The sequence below is a fragment of the Cryptotermes secundus genome, unplaced genomic scaffold (assembly GCF_002891405.2).
Source record: "Cryptotermes secundus unplaced genomic scaffold, Csec_1.0 scaffold559, whole genome shotgun sequence".
In the NCBI taxonomy this organism is placed as follows: Eukaryota; Metazoa; Arthropoda; class Insecta; order Blattodea; family Kalotermitidae; genus Cryptotermes; species Cryptotermes secundus.
Window position 1 is genome coordinate 42,273 of NW_019718620.1, and position 26,259 is coordinate 68,531.

General features: G+C 38.3%; 1 protein-coding gene across 1 annotated transcript; it reads left to right on the top strand.

The window, feature by feature from the left end:
- The first annotated feature begins 604 nt into the window (after positions 1–604).
- LOC111862252 (probable ATP-dependent RNA helicase DDX46) lies at positions 605–22,318 on the top strand. Its single transcript, XM_023847474.2, has 20 exons — positions 605–980; positions 1,135–1,212; positions 3,245–3,343; positions 5,829–5,985; positions 6,668–6,794; positions 6,940–7,073; positions 8,385–8,561; positions 8,917–9,102; positions 10,819–10,978; positions 11,385–11,501; positions 11,806–12,006; positions 13,974–14,056; positions 15,506–15,625; positions 17,501–17,889; positions 18,395–18,545; positions 19,275–19,386; positions 19,476–19,601; positions 19,934–20,100; positions 20,543–20,716; positions 21,691–22,318. The coding sequence occupies exons 1-20, from the start codon at positions 964–966 to the stop codon at positions 21,931–21,933; spliced, it is 3,018 nt and encodes a 1,005-aa protein (XP_023703242.1). The 5' UTR covers positions 605–963; the 3' UTR covers positions 21,934–22,318.
- Positions 22,319–26,259: the final 3,941 nt, after the last annotated feature.

A 26,259-nucleotide genomic window follows, 5' to 3' on the forward strand; every position in this document is an offset into this window, starting at 1 on the left:
TGTGTTCCTTGACCCTAAGTTTTTCGTTCACTATGCGGTTCGTGTCGTGTCAAAGAAAAGTAGGCGATTAGTTCATCCCATAACTTTGTGGTTACGAATGCTGTCAGGGTAAATTACTGTTAGTTATTTAAGCGTTTTCTAAGTGCAGTATTTTGGCAGCCGTCAGGTCATAAAATTCTCCGAGTAAAGGGCTTTGTGTTATCTATGGCTCACTCCAAGGCCTCCAAGGGACTTCATCCGTGGCCCACACTGAATATTGTATTGTAGCGTGTCGGGTATGTCACGCTACAAATAAGTTGACGCCGTCGTCTGATATATAGCGAGTTTATTCTTATCGCTCGCTTACACACATTTTACAACATCACACCTGCAGTGTTACAATCACTGCTCACAGTATTCGGCGATGCTGGACTATCTCTTCTGGGGGCTGATCCGAGGCTAACTTCTCCGGAGGCTTGATGACGTCTTTCTCCTCCGAAGACTATTCCGAGACTCTGTCTTCTTAGCTAGCTATTCGAGGACTGGTGGCTTCGTGTCGAAGCTGGGCTATTTATCCTTGGCCGCTGCTAGGTAACGAACCCTTTGTTATAGCAGTGGAAACGTTGCATTGTTGGCTCCGCGTTTCCTACGCAATAACCCATTGTTATCGCGTTGTCTCTGTGGAAACGCTTCGCGTATCTGTGGTAACCGTGGAGATTCGATGTTTCTTATGCAACGGTCTGTTCTAGCGTTTCCATAGAAGTGCCTCTTCTTTCAGACACGTTACAGTATATTTATCTAAATACATACAAATACGAACGAATAACCTTTGGGACTGTCGTATCTAATGGGACTTTTGTTCGCATTTAAAATGGCGGATATTGAAAGTTAATGGTTGCTTTATATGTATTGTATTTGACCTGTGTTTGTAATTGAAGGGAAGAATAGAAGGGCCCTTCTCCACATCACTTTATCGTGCCGAACATGGTGCGAAGTAGTGGGTAGGTATATGGTTGAATTTCATATTTTAACTATGTCCTTTTCGATATAGTATGGCTGAGAAAGATGTGCTTTAAGGTTAGAAAGTTGTGACAATGCTATCAGCAAGGTAATAAGTGATGACACGTATAACAGATATATGTATTATTTTTACAGTCATCATCGTAAACGGTCTCGCAGCAAATCTGCTAGCCCAGAAAGAAAGAGGAGTAGAAGGTCACGTAGTCGTGAAAGGTAACCATTTGAATATTTAGAATTTATTTACTAAGTTAGAATCTGTGTTGAAATATGGTATTATTTTTGGGGATGGGGGCTTAAGGACTCCGAAACTGTATTTAAAATACAGAAAAAATGTCTAAGAGTGATTAAAGTTGTTAATAATAGAGTATCCTATAGAAATATGTTTGGTGAATATAAGATTTTAACTGGTACTGGTACTTCATTATATATATTTGAGATTTTATGTTTTATAATAAAGGATAAAATATATACATCTCAGTAGTCACACCTTCACAGCTACTTTACCATACATAAACATAATTTGTATGTTCAATTTTGTAATACTGATCATTGCAAAAAAATGTGTAATTAATACAGAGGATAACAATATAGACAACATGTTTAATACCTTCACAAATACATATCTGCAAATATTTTATGCTTGCTTTCCGAAAAAGAAAATATATGAGCATTCTCCTCCTACACAACGGTTAACCATCAGAATTAAAACTTCTTGCAAAAGGAAGAAAGAACTGTACCTTTTGACAAAGATACTTGATAACAACAATCTAAAGCTATATTATAAATCATATAGTAAGATCCTGACTAAGGTGATTAATGAGGCAAAAAGAGTCAGCTATAATGATAAAATTACCAACTCCAATAATACTACTAAAACTACTTGGAATATTATTAAAGTGTAGTTAGGTAAAAACCGTCTGAAGGCCCAAAACTGTAAAACTGAGAAAATAAATCCAAGTACTTTTAATAATCATTTTTTAAATATTGCTGATAATATTACTAAAAAAAATCTACTCAAATTACTTTAAATACTGATAATACCAATAATTATAAACATTATCTGAACTTGACAGCTAAGGGCCCCTTTCCCAATATAATATTCAATAAAATAACAACTAAAGAAATTGAAAAAGTTATCTCTTCTTTGCATTCAAAAAATTCTTCTGGATATGATGAGATTTTGATGAAGACACTAAAAATTAGTGTACAATTGTACATTACAGTGTGTATTTTAGGTTGCTTGCAATTAGTAAGAAGCAAAAGCTTCTGTATTCTTCTTTTATCTTCCCACTGTACAACAATGAAATGTTGTACATGCTACTAGTTTCATGTCTGTGGTATATACTTTGCATTGGTAGCACTGCTCCAGGACACTAATTTCTTGGTAATGACTTACAGTTCTATTTTATTGCACTTACATTCCAGGAATCATTGCACACCAGTCCATATGCTCCATTGCCTTTATATATGGTAACCAAATTTATCCTAATCCACAGAAATGTTGCATAATGTAGGATAAGATTTATTGGTGATGTGACCGCTAATATGTAGGGTAATCGGTCATGTTATGGGAACAATGTATGCAACTGTGTGCAGTGGGTAAACAGTGGCAAAAACTGAAGGCTCCTTAGAAATATTGTGTGGCGTCTTCTCACTACATTCTCTCGCAAGCAACATGCACCACCCCAAGTACAGTAAATTACCTGTAACCAAAGGTAGCATAAACTATTGTAACCTTACTTAAAGCAAAATAAATTTTATCAACATGCCCAGCGATATGTAGGTCAGTTGCTGATGTAAGGAGGGCAGTGTGCATGACTGTGAAGTATGAGAAAACAATGTCTGAAGGAACTGTGTTTATTTGAGGCTGGAAACACTGGACAGTATTGTGAGGCAGTCGCTTGTTGGAAGGAAGAGCCTGTGGGACAGGAAAGAAAGAATATTTGGCATAGTGGATCCTGCATCTCCATAAACTAGAGTTCTACCTTCATTTTTTCTAGTGTATCAATTACAGTCAGTGTTATATGCTATTTGACACTATATAATCTGGGCACTTTTAACAGCATTATCAAATAATTTTTCAGTTAATATGAGATTGTACAATGGTCTCTTGCATAACAACAAAGGGAACAAATTTTCAGTGCACTGCAGTCCTGTAGTGTTTCTAACTAGTGACAGTATTAGTTTTCTTGCCTGAGTTATTGCTAATTATATGCTTATTTGTAATGCTTTGTCATTTTTTTAGAGTGAAACCTCGCTACAGGCGCAGTAGATCACGGGACCGAGAGCGAGACTTATCAGATAGAGATCGTCATCGTCGTTCTCACAGCAGGGATAGGAAGTGGTCAGTATCACAGTAGTATTTCAGATATAGGGCATTCTTTGTATTGTGTCACATACCTGGAATTTACTTGCACCATGCCTTTCTATTGACTAACTCCCCTTCTTGGGATGCCTCCAGTTGCACAGCTACTCAAGAATTTCCCAACGATGTATGGAAACTGAAGGTTCATTACAGTGTTCATAATAGCCCTCCACTGATTTCTATCCCAAGGCAGATGAATCTACTCCATACCACCCAACCCTATTTCTCTGCAGATCCATTTTAATATTATCCTCCTGCTTACATCCCAGTCTTCCTTCTGACTTTCTCACCAAAATTGTGTATGCATTCCTTTTAGCTCCTATGTGTGCTACATGCCCTGCCCATCTCATCCTCCTTGACTTGATCATTCTCATTATACTTGGCAAAGAGTACAAATAATAAAGTTCCTCATTATGCAGTTTTCTTTGACCTCATATCACTTCATCCCTCTTTGGTCCACGTACTCTCCTCAGCACCCTGTTGCCAAACACCTTAGTTTTTACCATTAAATCTGGAAAAAAAATAGGAATAGTTCTTCCATTACTGGAGTGCATTTAGTAACATTGTAATCCTGTCAGTACTGAAACATCAAGGCAAAATCTGTCATAGCCTTGCAATCTGCTCTTGCCATCACGTCTGACACCTTTAGAGAACATGAACTTATCGTACCCACTTTTGAAAACAGATTCCTTTTATTTACAATTTTCCCAAAACTTCGTGACAGAAGCTGGAATGTTAAAACAATGCATTAAGTATTGTTTCTCTCAGAAAAATGTGTTCTGAAAATAGTGTGTGTGTGTGTGTGTGTGTATATATATATATATATATATATATGTTATTTCACACTGGGAAACTTACTCAGTTTCTGTAGTGTTATGCTGGATATGAGGTTCTCAGAGCAGTGATTGTCAACACAGCATTACAACCCATAAAACTATGCTTGTCTTTAATATGACCCTTCTTGGTAATATGTACAGTAACTTCAGAGATATAAAGAAAGAAAATTAAGCTTATTAGTTTTGTAGGATTTTTCAAAATTCGCAGTAATAGGTAATGTAGTCTGCTTTTGATGTAGGATTTGAGGTTTTCACAGCGGTGACTATGAAGAATGCTGTCTTCTGGGATGTGACGCCATGTAGATCTTGTGTGAACTGACTTTTGGAGGAAGATGTTGCCTCCATCTTCAGGATAGAAAAATCCATGAGCGAGGAACCAGTGTGAGCAAGTGGCTAGCAGACTGAGCCACCAGTTGAAAACACCCAGCTATATAAGAACAGAGGAGATTTTTTATTTCTTTTATTGCTAGCGGGGTGGGACTAAGTCCCTTGTACTGCGGCCACTTCTGGCCTATTGTACCAGCCCCAGATGATAGGTGATGGTGATTGTGGAGTAATTGATGGACTGCAGATTGGCAGGGGAAACCGAAGTACTTGGAGAAAACGTGCCCCAGTGTGCCACTTTGTCCACCACAAATCCCACTTGACCAGACCCAGGATCGAACATGGGCTGCCGCGATGGGAAACCAGCGACTAACTGCTTGAGCTATGGTGCGGCTAACAGAGGAGATGGAGAGATGTATGAAATTGCTGGAATTTAATTTATACCAACATTTTTGTCTACTTCAGGAGTGAGAGCAAGGAGCCTCTCATCTGCTCCCTCAAGAAACCTCACGAACATGACGGCAGATCTACAGGGCTGCTCAGGTCAATACACTCTCAACAGCTGTGGCCCTGAGGCTACTGGGTCAATGCTCACTTGGTAGCCCTGGCTTTACCCACCCCCCACAACTTTTCTCTGTCTACTCTTGCCCTCTGCTACCAGCTTGCCTGGCCTTCCTGATCTCTACTGACCCTACCCCTCTCCTCTATTGATTTCCCATGTGGTGCAATTTCCCTTTCTCCCTCCCTCCCTCCCTCCGTCTGTTCTTATATATAACAAACTCCATGGTTTCAGTCCACAAGCGAACTGTGCCAACCAAGCGACTGCCACTTGTTGGCAAAGTTAGTTCCAACTTTAGTAGATAGAGGGTGTTATGTGGTCAGTGCAGCAGAGCAACTGGAGCCACTATTTCCTTGAAATAGCTTTTCACTTAACTTCACAAGGCTGAGTGGACCCCATTCCATACCCACTACTTCTCAGAAATTTGGTAGTGCCAGAAATCGAACCCAGGACCTCTGGATCTGTAGCCAGGAACTTTGACCACTAGACCACAGAGGCAGTCTTTGTTCTTATATAGCTAGTTTATGACTGGTGGCTCAGTTTGCTAGCCACCTGCTCATTGTGGTTCCTTGCATGCGGATTTTTCTACCCTGAAGATGGAGGTGACCCAAGATATACACGGTGCCATATCCCACAAGATGGCTTTCTTCATAATCTACTTTTTATTTCTCATTGTGTGCAAGTTACAGAAAGATATGTGAAATTAGAGGCATTTAATTTGTGCCTACATATTTGTCTGCTCCAGGAATGACAACAAGGAGAGGAGATCTGCTTCATCAAAATCAAAAAGCAAATCACTGCGAGAAGTTTCAGGATCGGATTCAAAAGAGAGAGATAAAAAGGATTCTAAAGGGGATGATAAAGCTGAAGATGAAGCATTTGATCCCACAAACCTTGATAAAGTAAGCCTTTTGTTTTCATTGTTTGAATACACTGCAATGTGAGAAACTCACACCTAAAATGAAATGACACAGTAAACTCACTTAACTGGCTTAGGTCCATAAAAGGTAGGGTAGTTATTAGAATGCACTGAAAAGGAATAATAAGTATAATTAAGAAAGAAATGAATTTCACAACACCAACAGAAGATATATATTGTGTTTTTGAAGCACTGTGAAACAATACAGTACTAACATTTTATAGTATGTTTGCATTTGAAAATTTACGAGTATTTTCTAAGGGTGTGAAAAAGAATTAGATCATCAGATGCCATCCACTGGCTGTATAATGCACCAGGCAATAGTTGAATATTTCGATACCGTCAGCATGTGACAAAAGAGTAAATTTTACTTTCTTGAGACTCAGAAATTTACGCATGAAGGAAATGCAGTTATTGAGTTCTGTGACTTCTGTTTGAAAATTTCTTTTTCATCAATCTGATAGAAATTTAACAATTTCCTGTATGCCTGTGTTTAAAGTGGCATTTTGAATTGGATAGTATGATCTTATATGTTATTTAGTAACAAAAAATTAGAAATGTGTTGCCTCATTATAGAACTAACATGAAAATTGGCAGGTTTGAATTTCAGTAGATTTTCCTGTATTGTAATATAACATGTTATTCATAATGGTAACTAATTTTAGGAAGAAGAGCAGAAGAGGCTTGAGCAAGAGATGCAGAAGAGACGAGAGAGAATTGAAAGATGGAGGGCTGAGAGGAAGAAGAAAGAACTTGAAGTTACAAAGAAAGAAATCAAGGGAAGCCTATTAGGTTTGTAGAATTTCCCCAAATGGGCAGTGATAGGTAATGTAATGTAATGTAATGAAAAAAAAGATATGCAAGTGATAGATGTGGTCACATGGTGAGTGTAGAAACAGATTAAAATAACTAACACTCACCTGTATGAATGTTACAGCTAACTTACAACTGCCAATGAAGAAGTGGACACTGGAAGATGACAGTGATGAGGAAGAGGATAAGCAGGACAATAAAGAGAACAAGGATGAAATTATAGAGGAGGAAGTTGACCCCCTAGATGCTTTTATGCAGGTGAGCAATATTTCAGTATGTTACATTAGTATATAATAAGCCAGGATAGTGCAGTTGGTATACGGATGGACAACCAAGGGTTCGGAGTTCAAGTCCCAGTAGGGGCCATATTTTTGTCTTGTCCATTGTTCCTGTCATCTGGGATATGATGTCATGCATTGTGGTAGATATTTGCCAATGTTTCAGAGGAACCTACTGTTCTCCATCCATGGAGAAAAAGTCTCTTCTTCATATAAGATGGAGAGAGCAGGTTGGCAGCATGTTAATATCTGCCAGATTACACTGCATCACTTCCCAGAATACAGTAATCTTCATTGTTTCCACCAGAGTGTGTTCCTTTGTGACATCCTCATCAATTCTTCTGCATCCTACTAAGTTCTCCTTTACCTATTCCCACTCTTTCCCTAATAAGTTTTGTAGTATATTGTCTCACTTTGTGTCTCCATCCAGTCTGTGGTCCCCCAAACTGTCATTATTTGCTATCTTCATTTGTATGTCATCAGGGGAATCCTGTTGTTATCGTTTCCATAACATTTCACCTTTATTATTATTGTGGTGGGGTGAAACTGAGTCTCTTGATACTTATACTGCAAATGGGCCCATTATGACAACCTAGGGTAACAGATGAGAGAATGGAGCACTGGTTTAATAAAAATTGGCAGGCAAACATTGTAGTACCTGTCACAGAGCCACTTTTATCAGTCACAAGTGTCATCTGGACTACCCTGGGATTGGACTTGAGCCTCCACAGTGACAAGCTAGTGAGTAACTGCCTTGTATCCCTAATTCAGTTTTTTTTAGTGTTTTCTACCTTTAGGTCTTTGGTTTTAGATTTTACCCATTCTAGTGTATTCCCAAGGACATTCACCTGTCATTTCTGTGCAGCTATTGTTAATATGTACAGAATGCAAGTGTTGGTTTTGAGCTTCTAATAGCAAGTAACAATAGAACAATAGCTTTCTCCACTGTTATTTCTCTCTGCATTGTACCTTAACATTATTAAATTAATATATTGTAACGTGTTTAGCCACTGAAGACGCCGTTCCGATTGTTAATTGGTTTATTTAACAACCTACAAGTCTTGGCTACAATTAATTATAACACTGTTACGGGTAGGAGTTGAGGTAGGAGGAGGAGTGTTGACTGGCCTGTTACGTCACTGCGGGCGGGAAGGGGGGGGTGTCCTGCATAGCGCGAATATGTCACACTATTATACTTTTATTTTAATGAAGCCTTGTAACATCAAATTTGTCACTGTACTTAAAAATCCATGTATTTGTAGTTTTGTTGCCTTCATTTTATGTGTTACAGGGTGTTCAAGAAGAGGTGAGGAAAGTAAATAAAATCGATGGCAAGAAGACCGATGGCAAACCAGGAACTGCTGTCAATAGCAACAGTTCGGGCGTTGTTATAGTGACAGGCGTTGCCAAAAAGAAAGTTGACAAAAAGAAAGGGGAACTAATTGAACAAAACCAAGATGGCTTGGAGGTATGTACAACTTCATGATCTCTGGAAATGTAACCATTAGAATGCAATTTAATGCTTAATTGCGTTTTATGATACAGCTAAAATTGAAGTTGGTATGTGTAATTTTTAATGGAACTTGTGACCAAGGAACCACATAGAAAAACTAACAAATTTCAGAATTTTCCCGTCTGATCTAAATACAAAGAAATCAACATCTGCAGTCTCAAATAACATCATGGAATGTGATGGAGGGGCACTAAAGGATCAATAAGTGTTTGTTAAGTTAATGTTTTAAGTGATGTAGTTTACTATTTCTCCTATCAACACAGCAACATCTGTTGGTTTGGTAACAGTAATGTACCAATTTTATTGTCAGTACTCATCAGAAGAGGAGGAGGAAGATCTTAATGCAACAGCAGCTGGGATTGCCAACAAGCAGAAGAAGGAACTGGCAAAGGTGGACCATTCCAACATGCAGTATACACCCTTCCGCAAGAACTTCTATGTAGAAGTACCAGAGATAGCACGAATGACAGCTGAAGAAGTGGAGGCATACAAGGAGGTACATCTCATATTACCATTATCAAACTGGTATATTCAGTCAGATTATGATGAACTGGAGAGGATGTGGAAAGAAACAGCTGTGGGCTAATTAAGGTACTATCCTAGCAGTTGCCTGGAGAGACTAAGGAAAACTATGAATAACCTCAGGCATGATAGTTGGTGTCGTGGCTGAGATACAGACTAGGACACCTCCCAAATAAAAGTCAGAAACATTACTGCTTGAGCCAACTTGCTCATTGGGGAAGAACAAGTAGATTGTAACTGGATACAGCCATAAGAATGTTTGGAGATAGGTTCAAAGGCTGAGTCAAATAATTATAGCATAGAAGCCCATAGTTCAGTTTGATGCCATTATAAACTGTTGTGTTTGATATGTTGGTACATACTGGAACATTTGAATATAAGGGCCAAGTAACTAGCCCCATGGAGCAGGGTCCTACTTGGGAGGATAATAGATGTTCAGCTAGTTGAGAAACCTACATTTTATGGAAACTGGAGGTTCACTACAAACTGATACTTCTAGTTCTCATAGATGTTACCATACCAGTCCCTGTATTCTGTAGATTGCTAACCTTTGTAGAGGAGGAGGTTACATAATATTATGTCCTGGATGACAGCAATCTGCATTTGTCATGCAGTTCACAGGAGTGTGCTGCTTGTCACTATTCTGACCCAAATAAATTCACTCCACTTCTTCTTGCTTTGTTTATAAACAAAAATTCATAACATGATTTTGCAATATTAAGGAAACAAGAATATTTGAATGATTTGTATGAAATACAGATTTTACAATTCCAAATGGAAAAAGAGGCAGTTCTTATGTTAATCATAATGTGGAATGACTTAGCTGGAGGTAATGTCCTGTCATCTGTGATGTGATGTTATTGACAATCTCAGTTAAGGATTTTGATGATGTATTGGGAACCTTCAGAAAGGTTTGTATATAAAATTACATAGTCAAACCACTTCCTCCATTTATAAGTGCCACTGTATTTTCAGTTTGAAGTACACATGAATTTTTCTTTTTGAGTTCATGCTGGTACTATTTTATTGTGCACAGTTTTATCATGGGCCACAGTATACCTTTGTCAGCAATATAACTGGCTGTAGGCTTCATGACCAGGTTTTGATTCCTGGCAGCAGCAAAGGTATTTATCCTCACCAACACTAGTGTAGTTGGTTGAGGCACTATGCTACAAGCTGGAAGGTCTCGGGTTCAAGTCCCGATTAGGTCACTTGATTTTTTCAATTGACCTAATTCTTCCAGCTGCACTGTGACCCAGGGGTCGACTCAGCCCCTAACAGAAATGAGTACCAGGAATTAATAAATAATTTTCCTGGGGAGTAAAGTGCGGCCGGCGTGGAAGGCTGACAACCTTACCACCATCTTTGAGCCGATGGTCTAGATAATGTGGGAACCTCAACATTTAACAACCCTATGGGCCTCCATGGCCTGTTACAAGGATAGCTTTACTTTACTTTACTTTACTTTTAACACACATAAGTTAGTCCTGGGGCTCACCCACCCTCCTATCCAATTCGTACCAGGGGCAAAACAGCCAAGTGTGAAGCTGACCACTCACTTCCATCTAGTACAGACATCTGGAAGCCTTCCATGTATTTGAATTGTGTTGTGCTTACACAGAAACAACTTCATTTTGCTTTACAGTTTTATTAATCTGATCATTTTCTGTAATTATTGTTTACTTCTAAGGAACTGGAAGGTATCAGGGTAAAAGGGAAGGGTTGCCCGAAACCGATCAAAACTTGGGCTCAGTGTGGTGTCAGTAAGAAGGAACTGGATGTGCTGAAGAAACAGAGCTATGAAAAACCAACACCAATCCAGGTGCAGGCCATACCTGCCATCATGTCAGGTAAGCACGAGCATAATTGGAACTATGTTAGACTTGGACTTCTGTTAGCTTGAAATAAAATGCTCATTACTTTCTGAACAACACTTCCTATTCCTTATCTTATTAGAGACAGTGTGGGGAATACTAGGCCCCAACAGCCCACATTAACTCTCTCTTTGCCATCTATGAGCTGATTGTGTAGAAAATGTGGGACCCTCAACTTCTCACAACCCTATGGCCCTTCACGTCCTGTTACAGGGATACCTTTACTTTTACTTACTTTTTATACCATTGTATGCTTAGTAATGACAGTTTTGTTATAATGTTTCCACTTCCAAATCTTTCTGTACAACAAAAGAAGTGAGTTGTTGCAGCTTTTTGTGCTACTTTGAATGTTTAATGAGCGTAACATTGTTATCTTTTTCAGGACGAGACTTGATTGGTATTGCTAAAACAGGAAGTGGGAAAACACTGGCTTTCCTTTTACCAATGTTACGGCACATTATGGACCAGCCACCACTGGAAGAAATGGAGGGACCAATAGGTAAAGTACTGTTTATGGTGATGCAGGGCTCATAGACTTTGTCTCACAACAGGTTTAATCTTTGCAGTGCCACTTGAATGTAGACCAGTTCATTTAAATAGATTTTCCTGTGCATTTTTATGTTTTATTGTTTTAAATGTGATAAAGAGGAATTTTATATAAGCACTGTCACTCTGGATTATTCATTCTAAAAGGGAATGGTTCATAAATGTTCAAATTTATGGTTGTAATTTTATGAACACTATTTATTGCATTTCAGTTTTTAAGGACAAAAATGTAATTTTAATGTGTTCCAATATTTTAGCTGTTATCATGACTCCAACCCGTGAGCTATGTATGCAGATTGGGAAGGAATGTAAGAAGTTTACCAAATCATTAAACCTAAGGGCTGTGTGCGTGTATGGAGGTACTGGAATATCTGAACAGATTGCGGAGCTGAAACGGGGAGCAGAGATCATTGTATGCACTCCTGGTCGAATGATTGACCTTCTGGCTGCTAACAGCGGTGAGTTTTGTCCCTACTGTACTATTATTTTAAACATGCTGCATTATTGAAAGTAATATGTTGAAACAAGGAATTTTATTCTTATTTTTGTAGGTTTCTCATCCTTGCGGTAGCAGAGTTAGTTGAGGCACTATGCTACAAGCCGGAAGGTCATGGGTTCAAGTCCCAATGAGGTCATTGGATTTTTTCAGTTGACCTAATCCTTCCAGCTGCACTGTGGCCCTGAGGTTGACTCAGCCTCTAACAGAAATGAGTACCAGGAATATTCTTGGGCTGTTCTTCGGGGTTAAGGGCGGCTGGCGTGTAGGGCTGACAACCTTACCGCCATCTACGAGCTGATTGTCTAGAAAATGTGGGAACCGCAACATCTGACAACCCTATGGGCCTCCACTGCCTGTTACAGGGATACCTTTACTCTTTTTTTTTAACTTTTTCTCATCCTCTTTCCATAAGCCTTAGTTTAAATTTATTTCTTCCATCGCATTGTTGATCAATAACATGCATTGCTTATAGTGTCTTTTTAAATATGGGTTCTTGATTGCTGGCCCATAATAAAGCCACATATCTTGAAAGACTGGGATTTTGTGTGAGGATTACACCCACAGGCAAAAGGTCCCAGTTGTGATTGTTTGGAATGTTTCTTCACTCCACTCTCATTTAATTCAGTAACTGCACTTATTCTCCGCAAGAAAGTGAGAGGAATATTAGGTTTTGTCATTTATAAACACAAGAATGGTTTGGTTGCAGAATGTTGGATTGCTAAGCTTGCTTAAGATGACTGCTACATACAGGCACCACAATGACAATAATTTTGCTTAAAGGATTTAATGATGGAAAAGAATCCAAATAATAAACACCGTTTTATAGTAAATTACTGCTACTTCCAAATAATTTTATATACTGTAGTGGTATGCCCATGAACTATATATGAAAAGGTTTATATGATGTGTGGTTTTAGAATTTGTAGCCTTTGATAGTCACTGGTTTGCCCTTCATGTATTAACCCCTTTGTACAATTGTCCTGGAGCAGCTGATAACTTGTGATAATTCTGATTTTGACTGCTTCTGATTCACATAGTTGGTACTGAAATCAGTAAGTGATTTTACGGTTAACAGTCTTGTGGGTTGTGATGCTGTATAATTTGTTATATAATTACTGACTTTTCAGGGGACCCTATATTTCAAAATGAATGGCATCACATTCAAGAAGACTAATTTTAATATTCACTGCCTTGATAACCTTAAGGTTCACACAGTAAACTGTTTGTAGGATTTGAGATTGTCACAGTGGTGGTTATGAAGAGTTGTGTTTTCTGGGATATAACACCATGTAGTCTGATGAAAATCAACCAGTATTTTGGAGTAATGTGTCTCCTCCATCTTCAGAGTTTAAGAATAAGCCAGACAACAAATCAGCATGAAGCAGGTAGCAAGCAGAGCTCATCCTCTTAACCCTGAAGTTGTAGCCAGGATGTTACTCTGAAACATCAGTTCACCTTCAGCAGGTTACATTATATCCCAGAATATAGAACTCTTCATCAAATTGTATGTTTATTTTTTAACTTTGTTAATAATTCTCAGTACTAAATATTATGTGGAACAGAAAATGAGGATTGATATAAGTAAACAGTAAATGGTAAGCTCTCTAAAAGTTTGTGATGATGGTACATTAGTATAGATATTATGTTTCTGGACATTATCCATTGTCCTGTTTTTATCTAAACACCATCCTGTTTACATTTCAGAGGCAGGATTCTGTCTCCTTCAGGTAACACCTATTCATTTTTGCCCACTAGATAGAACTACTCTGTATCTCCAGACAAAAACAATAAATTGTGTTTAATTCTGCCTTCTGCAGATTGATTCATAACTAAAAATGCCCTGCAGAATATATGATATACATATACATATATACATATGTTGCATCTATCTTCCAGTATTTTATATTAATTTTTATTTCTTTGTAGGAAGAGTGACAAATCTGAAGCGTGTAACATACGTGGTATTGGATGAAGCCGATCGAATGTTTGATATGGGTTTTGAGCCCCAGGCAAGTTGCTGATGTACTGTGGCTTGATGTTAATGCACGTTGGTATAAGCAAGTAGGAATTTTACTGAAATAAGAATCTGGCACTAACACAAACATTCTATAGATGACATATATTCTATCAGCAGGAGAATGGAAGGGCTTCAATTTATATTGAATGAAGAAAGCAGTCTTCTGGGATTTGGCACCGTGTATATGTGGTGTTAACCGACGTTTCGGAGGAACGNGAAGTTCATGTAATGAGAATAATCTTAGTGGTATTACATCTTAGAATCTTATTGTGTGTGAACTATTTATTATATGATCCTTTGACACAGTTCAGCTATAAATTGAATAGATTTATACAGTTTTCACTCTACAACATGTTTTGGCCAGTCAGGCCATCATCAGGTAAGTTATATTACATAAACACTCTACTTTCCTGCTATTATTCCTCTATATTGGCCAGTATTTATGATTTTCAGAGGGGAATAATAACAAGAAAGTAGAGTGTTTATGTAATATAGCTTACCTAATGATGACCTAAATGGCCGAAACATGTTGTAGAGTGAAAACTATATAAATCTATTCAATTTATACATGAATTGCAGAGCAGGAACATATAGTAAAGAGAATCATCTTGTTCGTTTTTTTTTGTGTGTTTACATATCATACTGTCTACCCTATACACTGAGAAGTACTGTATTATTTTAATTAGAATTCGTAATAGAGTGAAATCTCCATTTATCCTCTGTTGTCTGAGAATAGGGCTCCTAAATCTTCTGCCACTACAGGCATGGTGCTATGTTGTAATTTGAGGGTTAACTGTTTCACATCAGGGAATAACAGGGTTTTATGATCTTGCTTCTGCATCTCTGGTGGTCATATTTAAACTCAGTAGTAATGGTATTATTATTTAAAATGCAGTGCATACCTGTCTTGACCATGCAATGCACTGATCCAAAAAGAATAGGAAGTTTGAAAAAGGTTAAATTTTATATCGGGGATAGTAAAGTCAAACACTTAGATGAAGATTCAACTTACCATTTAGGTGATGGAAATGGAAGTACATAAGAGAAATTGTAAATGAGGGAACCTTAAATAAATAAGTGTCAAATGGAAGTTGTACTGTTGTGATATAGGAATAAATCACATCCGCCTCCCAGGAATAGAGATTCTGCATTTGTAGCTTGTATTGACATTATCCTTACCTAGTTAGAATGCCTTCTGGGTAATCACATGTTCCGTCAAATTATGTATGTTATGTTTAATGGAATGATGGTCGGAGTTTGTTCCCTGGTATGGATGTTAAGCTTTACTTTTTATGGCGTCAGGAACACATTCAAGGACCAGTAATTTTATGGTGTATGAGCACAACTGTGTCTCAGATTGGTAGATCTAGAAATTTAGACCCCACTTACATGCCCCAGATGTCTCACATTTGGTATGAACGCTTTGTCTCACTTTTCACAGGTGATGAGAATTATTGAAAACATCAGACCAGACCGACAAACTGTAATGTTCAGTGCTACATTTCCTCGGCAGATGGAAGCCCTTGCACGGCGTATTCTCACAAAACCAATAGAAATCCAGGTATATACTCATTCAGAAGTAATGTGGTAAGTCTGTGATAGTTTCGCAGTGCAAGTTTGTAACAGAAACATGGGGGTCGACAGGGTTGTGTAATTAAGAACTGTAAATAACGATCCAAAGTTACAGTGATAGGAACATATGTTCCCAGCAGAGTTCTGGTGTGTCTAGAAATTAGAAGTCTGGACCCACAGTTTATATTTTTGTTTATATCAATTCAGAAGGAAATCACATGTTTACATATTTATTAATCTGATATTAATGTGTTGCAGTAATGTTAAGGCAGAAAATTATGTGGTGAGAGAGAAAGCATTCCATTTTGAAAGTTACAATAGAAAACAATTTAGGGAACAGGGTATTGACCACTATATTTGTGTATGTGCAGGTTGCCACCATATATAGATTGCACCCCAATTTTATGGTTGAAAAATGGAATTTTAATTTTACGTTGAATTGTTAATCATCTAATGGGTTACCATTCTACTTTTAATCATGCAGTTTCCTAATGGTATAGTTCATGTTTCACACCCTTCTGGCACCATTTGTTTAAACTGCTGCTTTCATTTTTCATGTCAGCTGCGAATTCATCCTGTATTTATCTGCAGAGTGGAAAATGAGGTGTGCATAATCAGAGTGGATTCTTTTCACATCATCTTTATGCTAAAGGTGTCTGAATGTCTGGAAGAAACCAGAACAGAGCAACAAGAAGAAAGATTATCATCCAAAATTTTATCACAGTGGTGTATTATTAACATGATCCTTTATTTGGATTTTATGTGTTGCCTGATTTAATAGAAATAAGTTTGATTTCAATGAAAAGTTTATGGGAGGTTGGAGACCTGGAAGCCTTTCATATAAAAGTAAACATTTCTATAAGTGGAAAAGTTTTGTATGTCAAAAGAGTCATATGGGATTACATATGTGAAGAATAAATTTAGAGATGTAACATTTTGCATGAAGAAGCATGTGTTTTGAACACATTAAATCGATCACAATTCCGAAGTCCAAAGGAGAACATTCAGAACAAGCCAGGAAATGTGAATCAGGACTATGTCTGCACTCAGACCAACATGTATAACATTTTTGTCAGTTGTGTTATTTGTATGATAGTATGATAGCATCTTCTTATCACAGAGAACACATTTGAACAATATGTATGTTCTATTATAGTACACCTTTCAACCCTAGTTTCCTTTTTCAATCTTTCTGCTTTATTCAGACATAACATACTAAGCTATAATGTAGGCCGCACCATAGCTCAAGCGGTTAGTCGCTGGCTTCCCACTGTGGCGGCCTGGGTTTGATCCTGGGTCTGGTCAAGTGGGATTTGTGGTGGACAAAGTGGCGGTGGGGCAGGTTTTCTTCAAGTACTTCTGTTTCCCCTAGCAATCTTCATTCCACCAATTGCTCCACAATCACCCTCACCTATCATCTGGGGCTGGTACAATAGGCCAGAAGTGGCCGCATTGCAAGGGACTTAGTCCCACCCCACTAGCAATAGAAAAAAAAAAGCTATAATGTGGTGACTTACTAGATGTTGTATGTTTTGCAGTATTGGTGAAATGATATCTAATAGGAATTGCTCACTTACGAGGTTATGTCATCCAGAGACTTTTGTATGCTAGTTACACATGGCAGTGGCTTGATGCTGTATAGTGCAGATAATGACAACATTATAAAATGGTCCACAAACCAACCATCTGACAGTAGCTGCTAGAGGAAATACAGCCAAAGCCAACTCATTTTTCATGTTTGATTCATGGGATAGGGAGTCCTATGTTGTGTTCCAAAGATGTAATAATAAAATCTAAGCTCTTAAATCATTTACTTGGTTTTGAGTAAGCAGAGGAATGAAGTACCATGTTTTGTTGTCATCAGGTTGGGGGTCGCAGTGTGGTGTGTAAAGAAGTGGAACAACATGTGGTTATTTTGGAAGAGGAGCAGAAGTTCCTCAAGCTGCTTGAGCTTCTGGGGCACTACCAAGGCCTGGGCAGCATCATTGTGTTTGTGGACAAGCAGGAGAATGCCGACATCCTACTTAAGGACCTTATGAAAGCGTCATATCAATGCATGTCACTTCATGGGGGCATTGACCAGTTTGACCGAGACAGTACTATAGTTGATTTCAAGTCAGGCAAGGTGCGACTGCTTGTGGCAACTTCAGTTGCTGCGCGGGGTCTTGATGTCAAACATCTCATCCTTGTTGTCAATTATGACTGCCCTAACCATTATGAGGATTATGTTCATAGATGTGGAAGAACTGGCAGGTATGAAAAATAATTAATGTTAAGGAAACAGTTAACATGCTCTCTTGCACTATTGACAGTATGATCTTTGATAGTTCAGTAAAGTAATTTTTCTTTATTGTCACAAGTTAGTGATTAGACTTGGGGTTTGGGTTGATTACTGAATTTATTGAACACTTATGACTTAATATAACTGCAAATAACTATAACAGTGACTATTTTACACACTCAGAAAATCACTGTATCATATGCTGAGAGCCTTTTCAGTGTGTTACATCTGCACTAATCATTGTTAATTTGGAGATTCTTCTGCTTCTGTGCTCACGGTCAGCCACCGACTGTGACTGCTTACTCACAACTAACTCTTTATTATTCAGAATAGCTTTGGGTTCTACACATCCTCCTATCCAGAGGGCACTTGGATGCTTTTGCTGCATGAGTGTGATCTCAAAGATCAAGAATTATTGGCATTTGTACCTTCTACTCTTGGTAAGACAGAAGAGATTTGATCGTTTGATTATTGCAGGGCTGGCAACAAGGGATTTGCATACACATTCATCACACCTGAGCAAGAGAGGTATGCAGGGGACATCATACGAGCACTTGAGTTATCTCTAGTACCAGTACCAGACCCTCTAAGAATGCTCTGGGATCGCTATAAGGCCAAACAAGCTGCTGTGAGTATTGAGTTATCTTGAAATAGCTGTCCTTAACATATGTTATTTCCTGTGGTGTATTGCTTTTGCATTGTTTATTTAACCACATGGCTGCTGTCAGCAGTGTCATAAGATGGGATCATCAGAGAAAAATGTTTTTGAAAGGATATTGAAGGAATTTGGCCTAATTTGAGGTATTGGCATTTGACTTAAGGAATAGAGAAAGTCACAAAAGACATCAGTCAGTACGGTTTGTCTGTAGGCTGAAATTTGAACCAAGGACCTCTCAGATACGAAATAAATACTACCTGCTGGACCATAACATTCTTTGTGTGCTGTGTTGTGTGAGAATATATAGAGTTAATCCATCTCTGCTTTCATATTCCTTTTTATCACAGACAAATCTTGTATTGCTTGTAAATTTATTTCTACATTCATTATAATTTTGAACTCATATTTCTTAGGTTTGTAGGTATATGTATTTGTTACCTTTGTGTGCCATTACTGATTTAAATTGTAGTGACCAGATATTACATGGAAATAATACTCTGAAAATGTAAACTGTAGGAGACTGTCATTTGTACTTTCCTTCCTGTCGTATTTTTCCTGGCTCTTCACACTGAATACGTTTCTTCATAGATTAGATTGGGAACAGAAGCTCGCAGAATCACTAGTTAAATAAAAACAACCAGAATTTTATTCACAACTTTGGTCATTAAAAAAGTAACAATATTTTTTATTTCTTAATAGGAGGGCAAGAAAGTCCACACAGGTGGAGGTTTCAGTGGCAAGGGCTTTAAGTTTGATGAAGCAGAAGCCATGATGGTGAGCGAGAAAAAGAAGTTTCAGAAGGCTGCTCTTGGTAAAGATTTATCTGTTACTTATTATATATTTGTTGGGGAATTTTATATATAAATTTGTTTTTTTATTTGTTGCATATTTAATTTTCAGGTTTGCAGGACTCTGACGATGAGGATTTGGAACATGACATTGACCAGCAAATTGAGAACATGTTAGCACCAAAGAGAATTGTTAAGGAAATAAAAGCACCAATAGGAATGAACCCAGGTGCCCCAGGTATTTGTAATTATCGATGATAGTACTGAATAGAACAGTGTAAGAGTATATGTATATATATAGAGAGAGAGAGAGAACATGAGCATTTATTTGTATTTTAGCATTTGGAAACACTTCCAAAAGTGAAGTATTCAGAAATATGTCCTATGATAGTATTGCTGTGGGCAAAGGGTTTGTCAGTCATGACAAGAATTGAACGTAGGTTTGCAGCTTTCTGTGATGGTTCCCTTTGATCTTAGCAGAGGTCAGGAGCTTGCAAATAGTCCTATGTCAGAGTAGTAGAACAAACTTAATCTGAAATCTTAATTTCAATCTTGGCACTGCTACTGTAGTGGTGCCAAGCCAGCTGATTCCATCAGCTACAGACAAGTTGGAGCTGGCTCGTCGTCTTGCCTCACGTATCAATATGGCGAAGAACCTTGGAGCAGAGGCTAAGGGAGCAACCCAACAGGCTGCAGAAGCCATCCTCAAAGGTGGTGGATCACAGCCTCTCATTACGGTAAGTGTGTGCCTTTTTTATGATTAACATCCAGGTGGTCAGTTGCCTACATGTATACATTTAAACCAGCAGTACTGTACGTCTTCAAGGCATATGATCGCTAATTTTTTGCTGATGGCAATAAAAAGTTCGCTTGTGATGTGGTTTTTGTTTGCCTTCCAAGGTATCTTAAGATACAGAGAATGTGAGTCATAATACAGATCAGAATTTGTACTCTTGGATGGGATCCATAATGTAATGCTGTGATACAGGTGAACTGTCCTTAACTTTTTTATATAACGGATTTGGTCAGAGCTCAGAAGGAAACCAGACTGGAAAACTATAGGTGGTTACTGTACTGTGTCAGTTTATATGATTTGAGAAATAATTTCTCATGCTTGAACTCATATCATACATCTGGGGATGTTGGACATCATTTTCAGTATGCTCAACTTGTTTACAGGCAAAGACAGTAGCAGAGCAGCTGGCTGCGAAGTTGAACACCAAGCTCAATTATCAGCCCAAAGAGGAGGATGATAAAGCAGAAGAGGAACAGGTGGAGACATTCCGGAAATACGAGGAGGAGCTGGAGATCAATGACTTCCCTCAGCAGGCTCGATGGAGAGTCACATCCAAGGTTAGAACCATATTATAATTTCCATTTTGCCAAGATCAGTTATCTTGTAAAATTTACATGAGCTAATTCCTTCTGATGACCTTAAATAGTGATGCTAGTGTAACTAATAGACATAAGAGATGTGTAGCTATATGGGAAAAATGAAAGGTTCCCTTTATGCATGCTTAAAATGTGTTTGGTAGGGTATGTCCCCAGAAATACACTCACCATCAATTAAGTTGAAGGAGATTCATGGTGATTATGAAAATATATATTTCAAGTATACTTTGAGGTTAGGAAAGTGGAACACCCAAATGTTTTCAACGCAGATGAGCTTGAAGTTTGACTGAAACATGAGATGTTATTACCCCTGATCAAATCCATTTCCCTTTATACACTGATGGCCAATTCATAAATAGTATAAATAAATTAGTATCAGAATCAGCATTTATTTATTTTGTGATTTTATTGATAACCTATTAGCATTTAAAAAATTAAGACTTACTTGGATGTGTACTGTAGAAAAACATGGTAAAATTATTGAGTTCCATTTCCGGGGTAGACAAGTTATTGTCAAAATATGAGGTACCATTTCTGACATTGACATCAGATTATAATGAGTGGCCACAGTCATATCCCAGCCATCTTTACCCTGAGAAATAGCTCAAGCACACATTCAGGAGTACACAGTTGATAGAAGGATAATTTTTGTTGAGTTTGGGTTGTGATACCTTGTAGTTTGGAGGAAGTTCACTAGTGTTTAAGGGAAACATACTGCCTCCATCTTCAAGGTTGAAGAGAAAGCCAAGTAAGCAAGAGCCCTGCATGCCTCTTGCTGATTGCTTATTTGGCTTATTCATCAATCCTGATGATGGAGGTAATAGGTGTTTCTAAAATGTTTGTGTACTTCTACCAGACTACACATAATCACATCCTAGAAGAATGTACTCTTCAAACAGATTTAAGTTTCACAACTTTGTATATTCCCTTTGCAGGAGGCTTTGGCTCAAATCAGTGAGTACTCTGAGGCTGGAATCACTGTTCGTGGTACATATTTCACACCAGGAAAACCAGCACCAGAAGGGGAACGGAAGTTGTACCTTGCTATTGAAAGTACCAATGAGCTGGCTGTGTCTAAAGCAAAGATAGAAATAACACGGCTGATAAAGGAGGAGCTGCTGAAATTACAGAGCTCAGCTCACCATATCATGAATAAGGCACGCTACAAGGTTGTGTAGTGACACTGTTTTCGAAGTTCTTGATGCCACTATTTTCCTTTCAACAGTTTGCAGAACTAGGCTATATCTTGTAAGAAAGTAATGTACTGTTAGTTTTCATTGTCAGAAATTCTTGGATCAGATTATGAAGTTCACACTTTTAACATAATTCTTTGTATAGATCTCATTTTTAAAGAAAAGACTATACAATGTTTGGACAGACTATTATGTTTTCTGGATGTGAAAATATGTGTATGAAAATGTTATTAATATTTTTATGTGATTCATATAGGAGAATTAAGCATAATACTTATGGTGTAGAAACCCATAACCACGTATCTCACCAGTTCCCTCCTTCCTGTTGCAGTAAAAAGGAATAAATCAAATTTGGAGGAGAAGGAATTTAGTTTCAAGTGTAACACAATTAATTATGATGTCATATACTCCTATTGATCTCTGTTATGGAAGCGATTAAAATCAGGTGTACATACTGTATCACCTTCCCTGAAAATGAGGCAGCAAGTTCCTGCAAAACAACAGTAATGATTGCCGGACTGTGCAGTGTCACATTTCAGAAGACAGCAGTCTTCATTCTGAGCAAGATTTTTCTGTGGGAAGTGCAACATGTAACATTGTGATTGTTTCTAGGCATGTTACATAAAATTGCGTATCTGCCCATAGCATCAGTGAAACACTTTGTTGTAGTATACTCTTCACATTCCGAGCATATTTTATCTAAGTGATAGTATGTTTGGGGGCAGCGGCCTCCGTAGTCTAGGGGTAACGTTCCCACCTCATGACTCAAGGTACGCAGGTTCAAACCTGGCGGAGGTCGTGGAGTTTTTAAGGGCGGAAAAATTCAGGGAACAAGTCCTCCGGGAGGGGCTTTAAGCCGTGGGTCCCGTGTCATAGATTTACAGCATGTAAAAGATCCTTATGTCTATAGGAGACCTCTGAGCAAAATTAGGCAACACATTTCCCACCCAAGTAGTTCCCAATGCCTCTGGTAGATGGGGGAAATATCAGGTACCGAGGGCCGACCTCGTTGGCTGAACGGGGCTGATAGCACGCACCAGTACCGGTATGGTATGGCGACAGTAGAAATTAAAGGAGGACGCACGATGGACCAATAAAGGCATGGGGAAACCCACCCCCTCTAATAATAATGATAATAATAATAAAATGTTTGAGGGCACACAGCATAGTTGGTTGAGGCATTGTACTACAAGCCAGAGGGTCATGGGTTCAATTCCCAATGAGGTCATTGGATTTTTCAGCTGACCTATTCCTTGTGGCCGCACAGTCGCCCTGCAGTTGACTCAGCCTGTTACAAATGAGTTCCAAGAATCTTCCTGGAGTGTAAAGGCAACCAGCTGGTAAGACTGACAACCTCATTGCCATCTGTGAGCTGATTGTCTAGAAAATGTTGGAGCCTCTACATCTCACAACCCTATGGCCCTCCACGGCCTATTACAGGGACAACTTTCCCCCCCCCCCTTTTTTTTTGCCTGGTAGTATGATTTTGTAATGCCTTGACAAATTTAATATACAACTGGACAGAAAATCATGGTTCATATTTATACAGAAAATTCTGACACCTTTGTGGCTTGAAATATGAGCATCATGTCTTGTTTTTTAGTTGTAAGGTGTCTGCTAGAGGGACATTTTGTTTCTTGTCTGTTGCAGTAGGTGTTACAGTTTAGTATAGCATGAGACTTAGTGGTTAAGGAATAAGACACTAGATTTTTGTGCAAAATTCCTTGGGTTTGAGACTAACGAGAACTAGGGTGTATTTTTCTTCATGTCTCTTTTCCATCATCTCCAATAGTGGTAGAATTCTGTGAAATTTATAAAAATACTTGAGCACCTGTGAAGCTTTGGAGACCATAGTAAGCTGTAGGTTCCATTTGCTGGCCATCACCATCATTATCACCCTAACTTGGGGGTAATGAAGTTTCCTTTGCAGGTGACCCTATTGCAGAAATTAACTTTTTCACCATTTCCAAAGCAGCAAAGGTCAAGTGTTTCAACTGGACTGTAACTGGATGCATTGGTAATGAAACAGCAAAATCTTGAAGTTAATTTATACATGAAATGGTACAGATAATTCTCACTACTTTACTTGGATCTAATTTGTAGTTACAGTGCAATATTAAACGCAGAAAACCCTCCTTCAGTGTGGATTTGTCCATTGCGGATTTGGTTATACATGTGAAAGTGTGAACAGTTATTTGTCAAACAGAAAATTGTATTATATGCAGTCTGCCAGACACATAAGTAACATACAAAAGATACCAGTAGTGTTTATGAAGCTAAAGATTGTAAAGCTTTTGCATATGTGTTGCATAACCAACTTTTTTTTATTCGGCATAAGTGACTGAATATTCAGCTAAATTGTTATCCCCATGACATGTGTCAAGTGTGGATTTATTGATTCCTTTTTGAAGATGTATTCACCTGTTGGACAGGGATTTACTGTACCATTGCTTGAAATGAACTTTCAGGATGGTATGTAATAGAGTGAAGAATGTAAACTGAAGATTGCCCATCTCACTGTGACTCATTCCAACACAAATCTTATAGTCTCTTGAGAGGTAAACCCTCATACTGATGGAGTGGAAGTTCTGCCCACCAATTACCAAACAATGGCAATATCGTTCCCAGATTTGATTTATTCCACAAACCCTTCATGCAAGCCATTGTGAAGCAGCACTTTTGGAAGATTTATTTCTCTTATGGACGCTTGTAAGTGCAGGATTACATCATGAAATCTGTATCAAATTGTAAAAATGGAGTTACCATTGTGTGTAAGTACCACAGCCTAAAGGTGTAGAGGAAATGGAGGTTCCTATTGGATATGAAGCTTTCCTTTCTGAGGGAAGCCTGACAAACATGTTCTCATTTAGAGTGTAACTGTGCTGCTTCATGCAGGATGCATATTAGTGTAAGTGGATTGCTCTTTTGGAAACCCAAAAATATGCTGAATCAAATGCATGAATCATCATGGGCAAAACGGCCCTTTTTGAGCCATAGCCTTCCTTAGAAGATTCTGCCAGACTTCTCTTGGATTAGATCACTTGGTTTCCACTCCTTTGGATTTTGCAGCAACAATTTTATTTTACAGAGCAAGGTTGTCAGCCTTGTGTCCAGTCCTTAAAACATTGCCACTGTCATTGCTGCCTGACATGTTTAAATTGCTACCATTTTATGATCACAACAAAAACAAACTAAAAAAAAGGTTATTACTTGTGCCACACTTAAAATCATGGCAATCCAGGGGGCTAACTTGGTTCCTGTATTGTCATGTTCGCCCTGTTTGTAATTTATAAAATGATACCAAATCAAAAAGTCAGTTGCGATGGTTATACAGGGCTGGGCATGTTGTATAGTTTAAACTGTTTAGGTAGGCTGCGCGATAGCTCAATTGGTTAGTCGCTGGCTGTGGCGGCCCGGGTTTGATCCCAGGTCTGGTCAAGTGGGATCTGTGGTCGACAAAGTGGCGCCGGGGAAGGTTTTCTCCGAGTACATCGGTTTCCCCTGCCAATCTTCATTCCACCAATTGCTCCACAATCACCCTCACCTATCATCTGAGGCTGGTACAATAGGCCAGAAGTGGTCGCAGTACAAGGGACTTAGTCCCACCCCACTAGCAATAAAAAAAACTTTAGGTACTGCTTCACCTACCAAGAACCACAATGAAAACATAAGAGCCCACCTTACTGACAACTAAAATAAGTATGAAACAATAACATACAATTTAGTGTGACAAAATGTACCTGATGACACTGCACTAACTACAGCCTGTATCAGTCAGTTCTAACATAATAATTCCTACAACAAATGTATGGCTCAGGTATTTTAAATCCTTTGTTTTTGTGTGTATGATTTGTAACATTTACCTTAATGTGGCATGCTCCCTGAAGATCTTGTAAGACTGAAATGTAGGGTTTTAATAACATGTAATCAACAACAGGAAATAAAGCATATACACTTACACAGGATTGGGGTTTCTCACAGTGGTGGTTATGAAAAGTTGTATCTTCTGGGATATACATGATGCTATGTAGTCCATTGAAAGTCATTTGGCGTTTCAGAGGAACATGTAGGCTCTCTCTTCAGGAATGAAGAATAGGTGAAGCAAGAAGCCAGCATGAAGCAGATAGCAAGGACTACACAACAATATATCCCAGAAGACAACGCTGTTCTAGGTATACACAGATGGAAACTTACATCTTATTTTAATACAGATATAGTATATCTGAAAAAATGAACTCATATTATTAAACACATCTTTAAATGGACTAAGAATAAATAGAGTACATAATAATGAATTTCAGGGGAATAATT

Excerpts from the sequence above, each read along its gene's own strand:
- LOC111862252 (XM_023847474.2), top strand. Across the intron at positions 3,344-5,828 it reads CACAGCAGGGATAGGAAGTG|GAATGACAACAAGGAGAGGA; the intron begins GTCAGTATCACA and ends TGTCTGCTCCAG. Across the intron at positions 12,007-13,973 it reads CCTTCTGGCTGCTAACAGCG|GAAGAGTGACAAATCTGAAG; the intron begins GTGAGTTTTGTC and ends ATTTCTTTGTAG.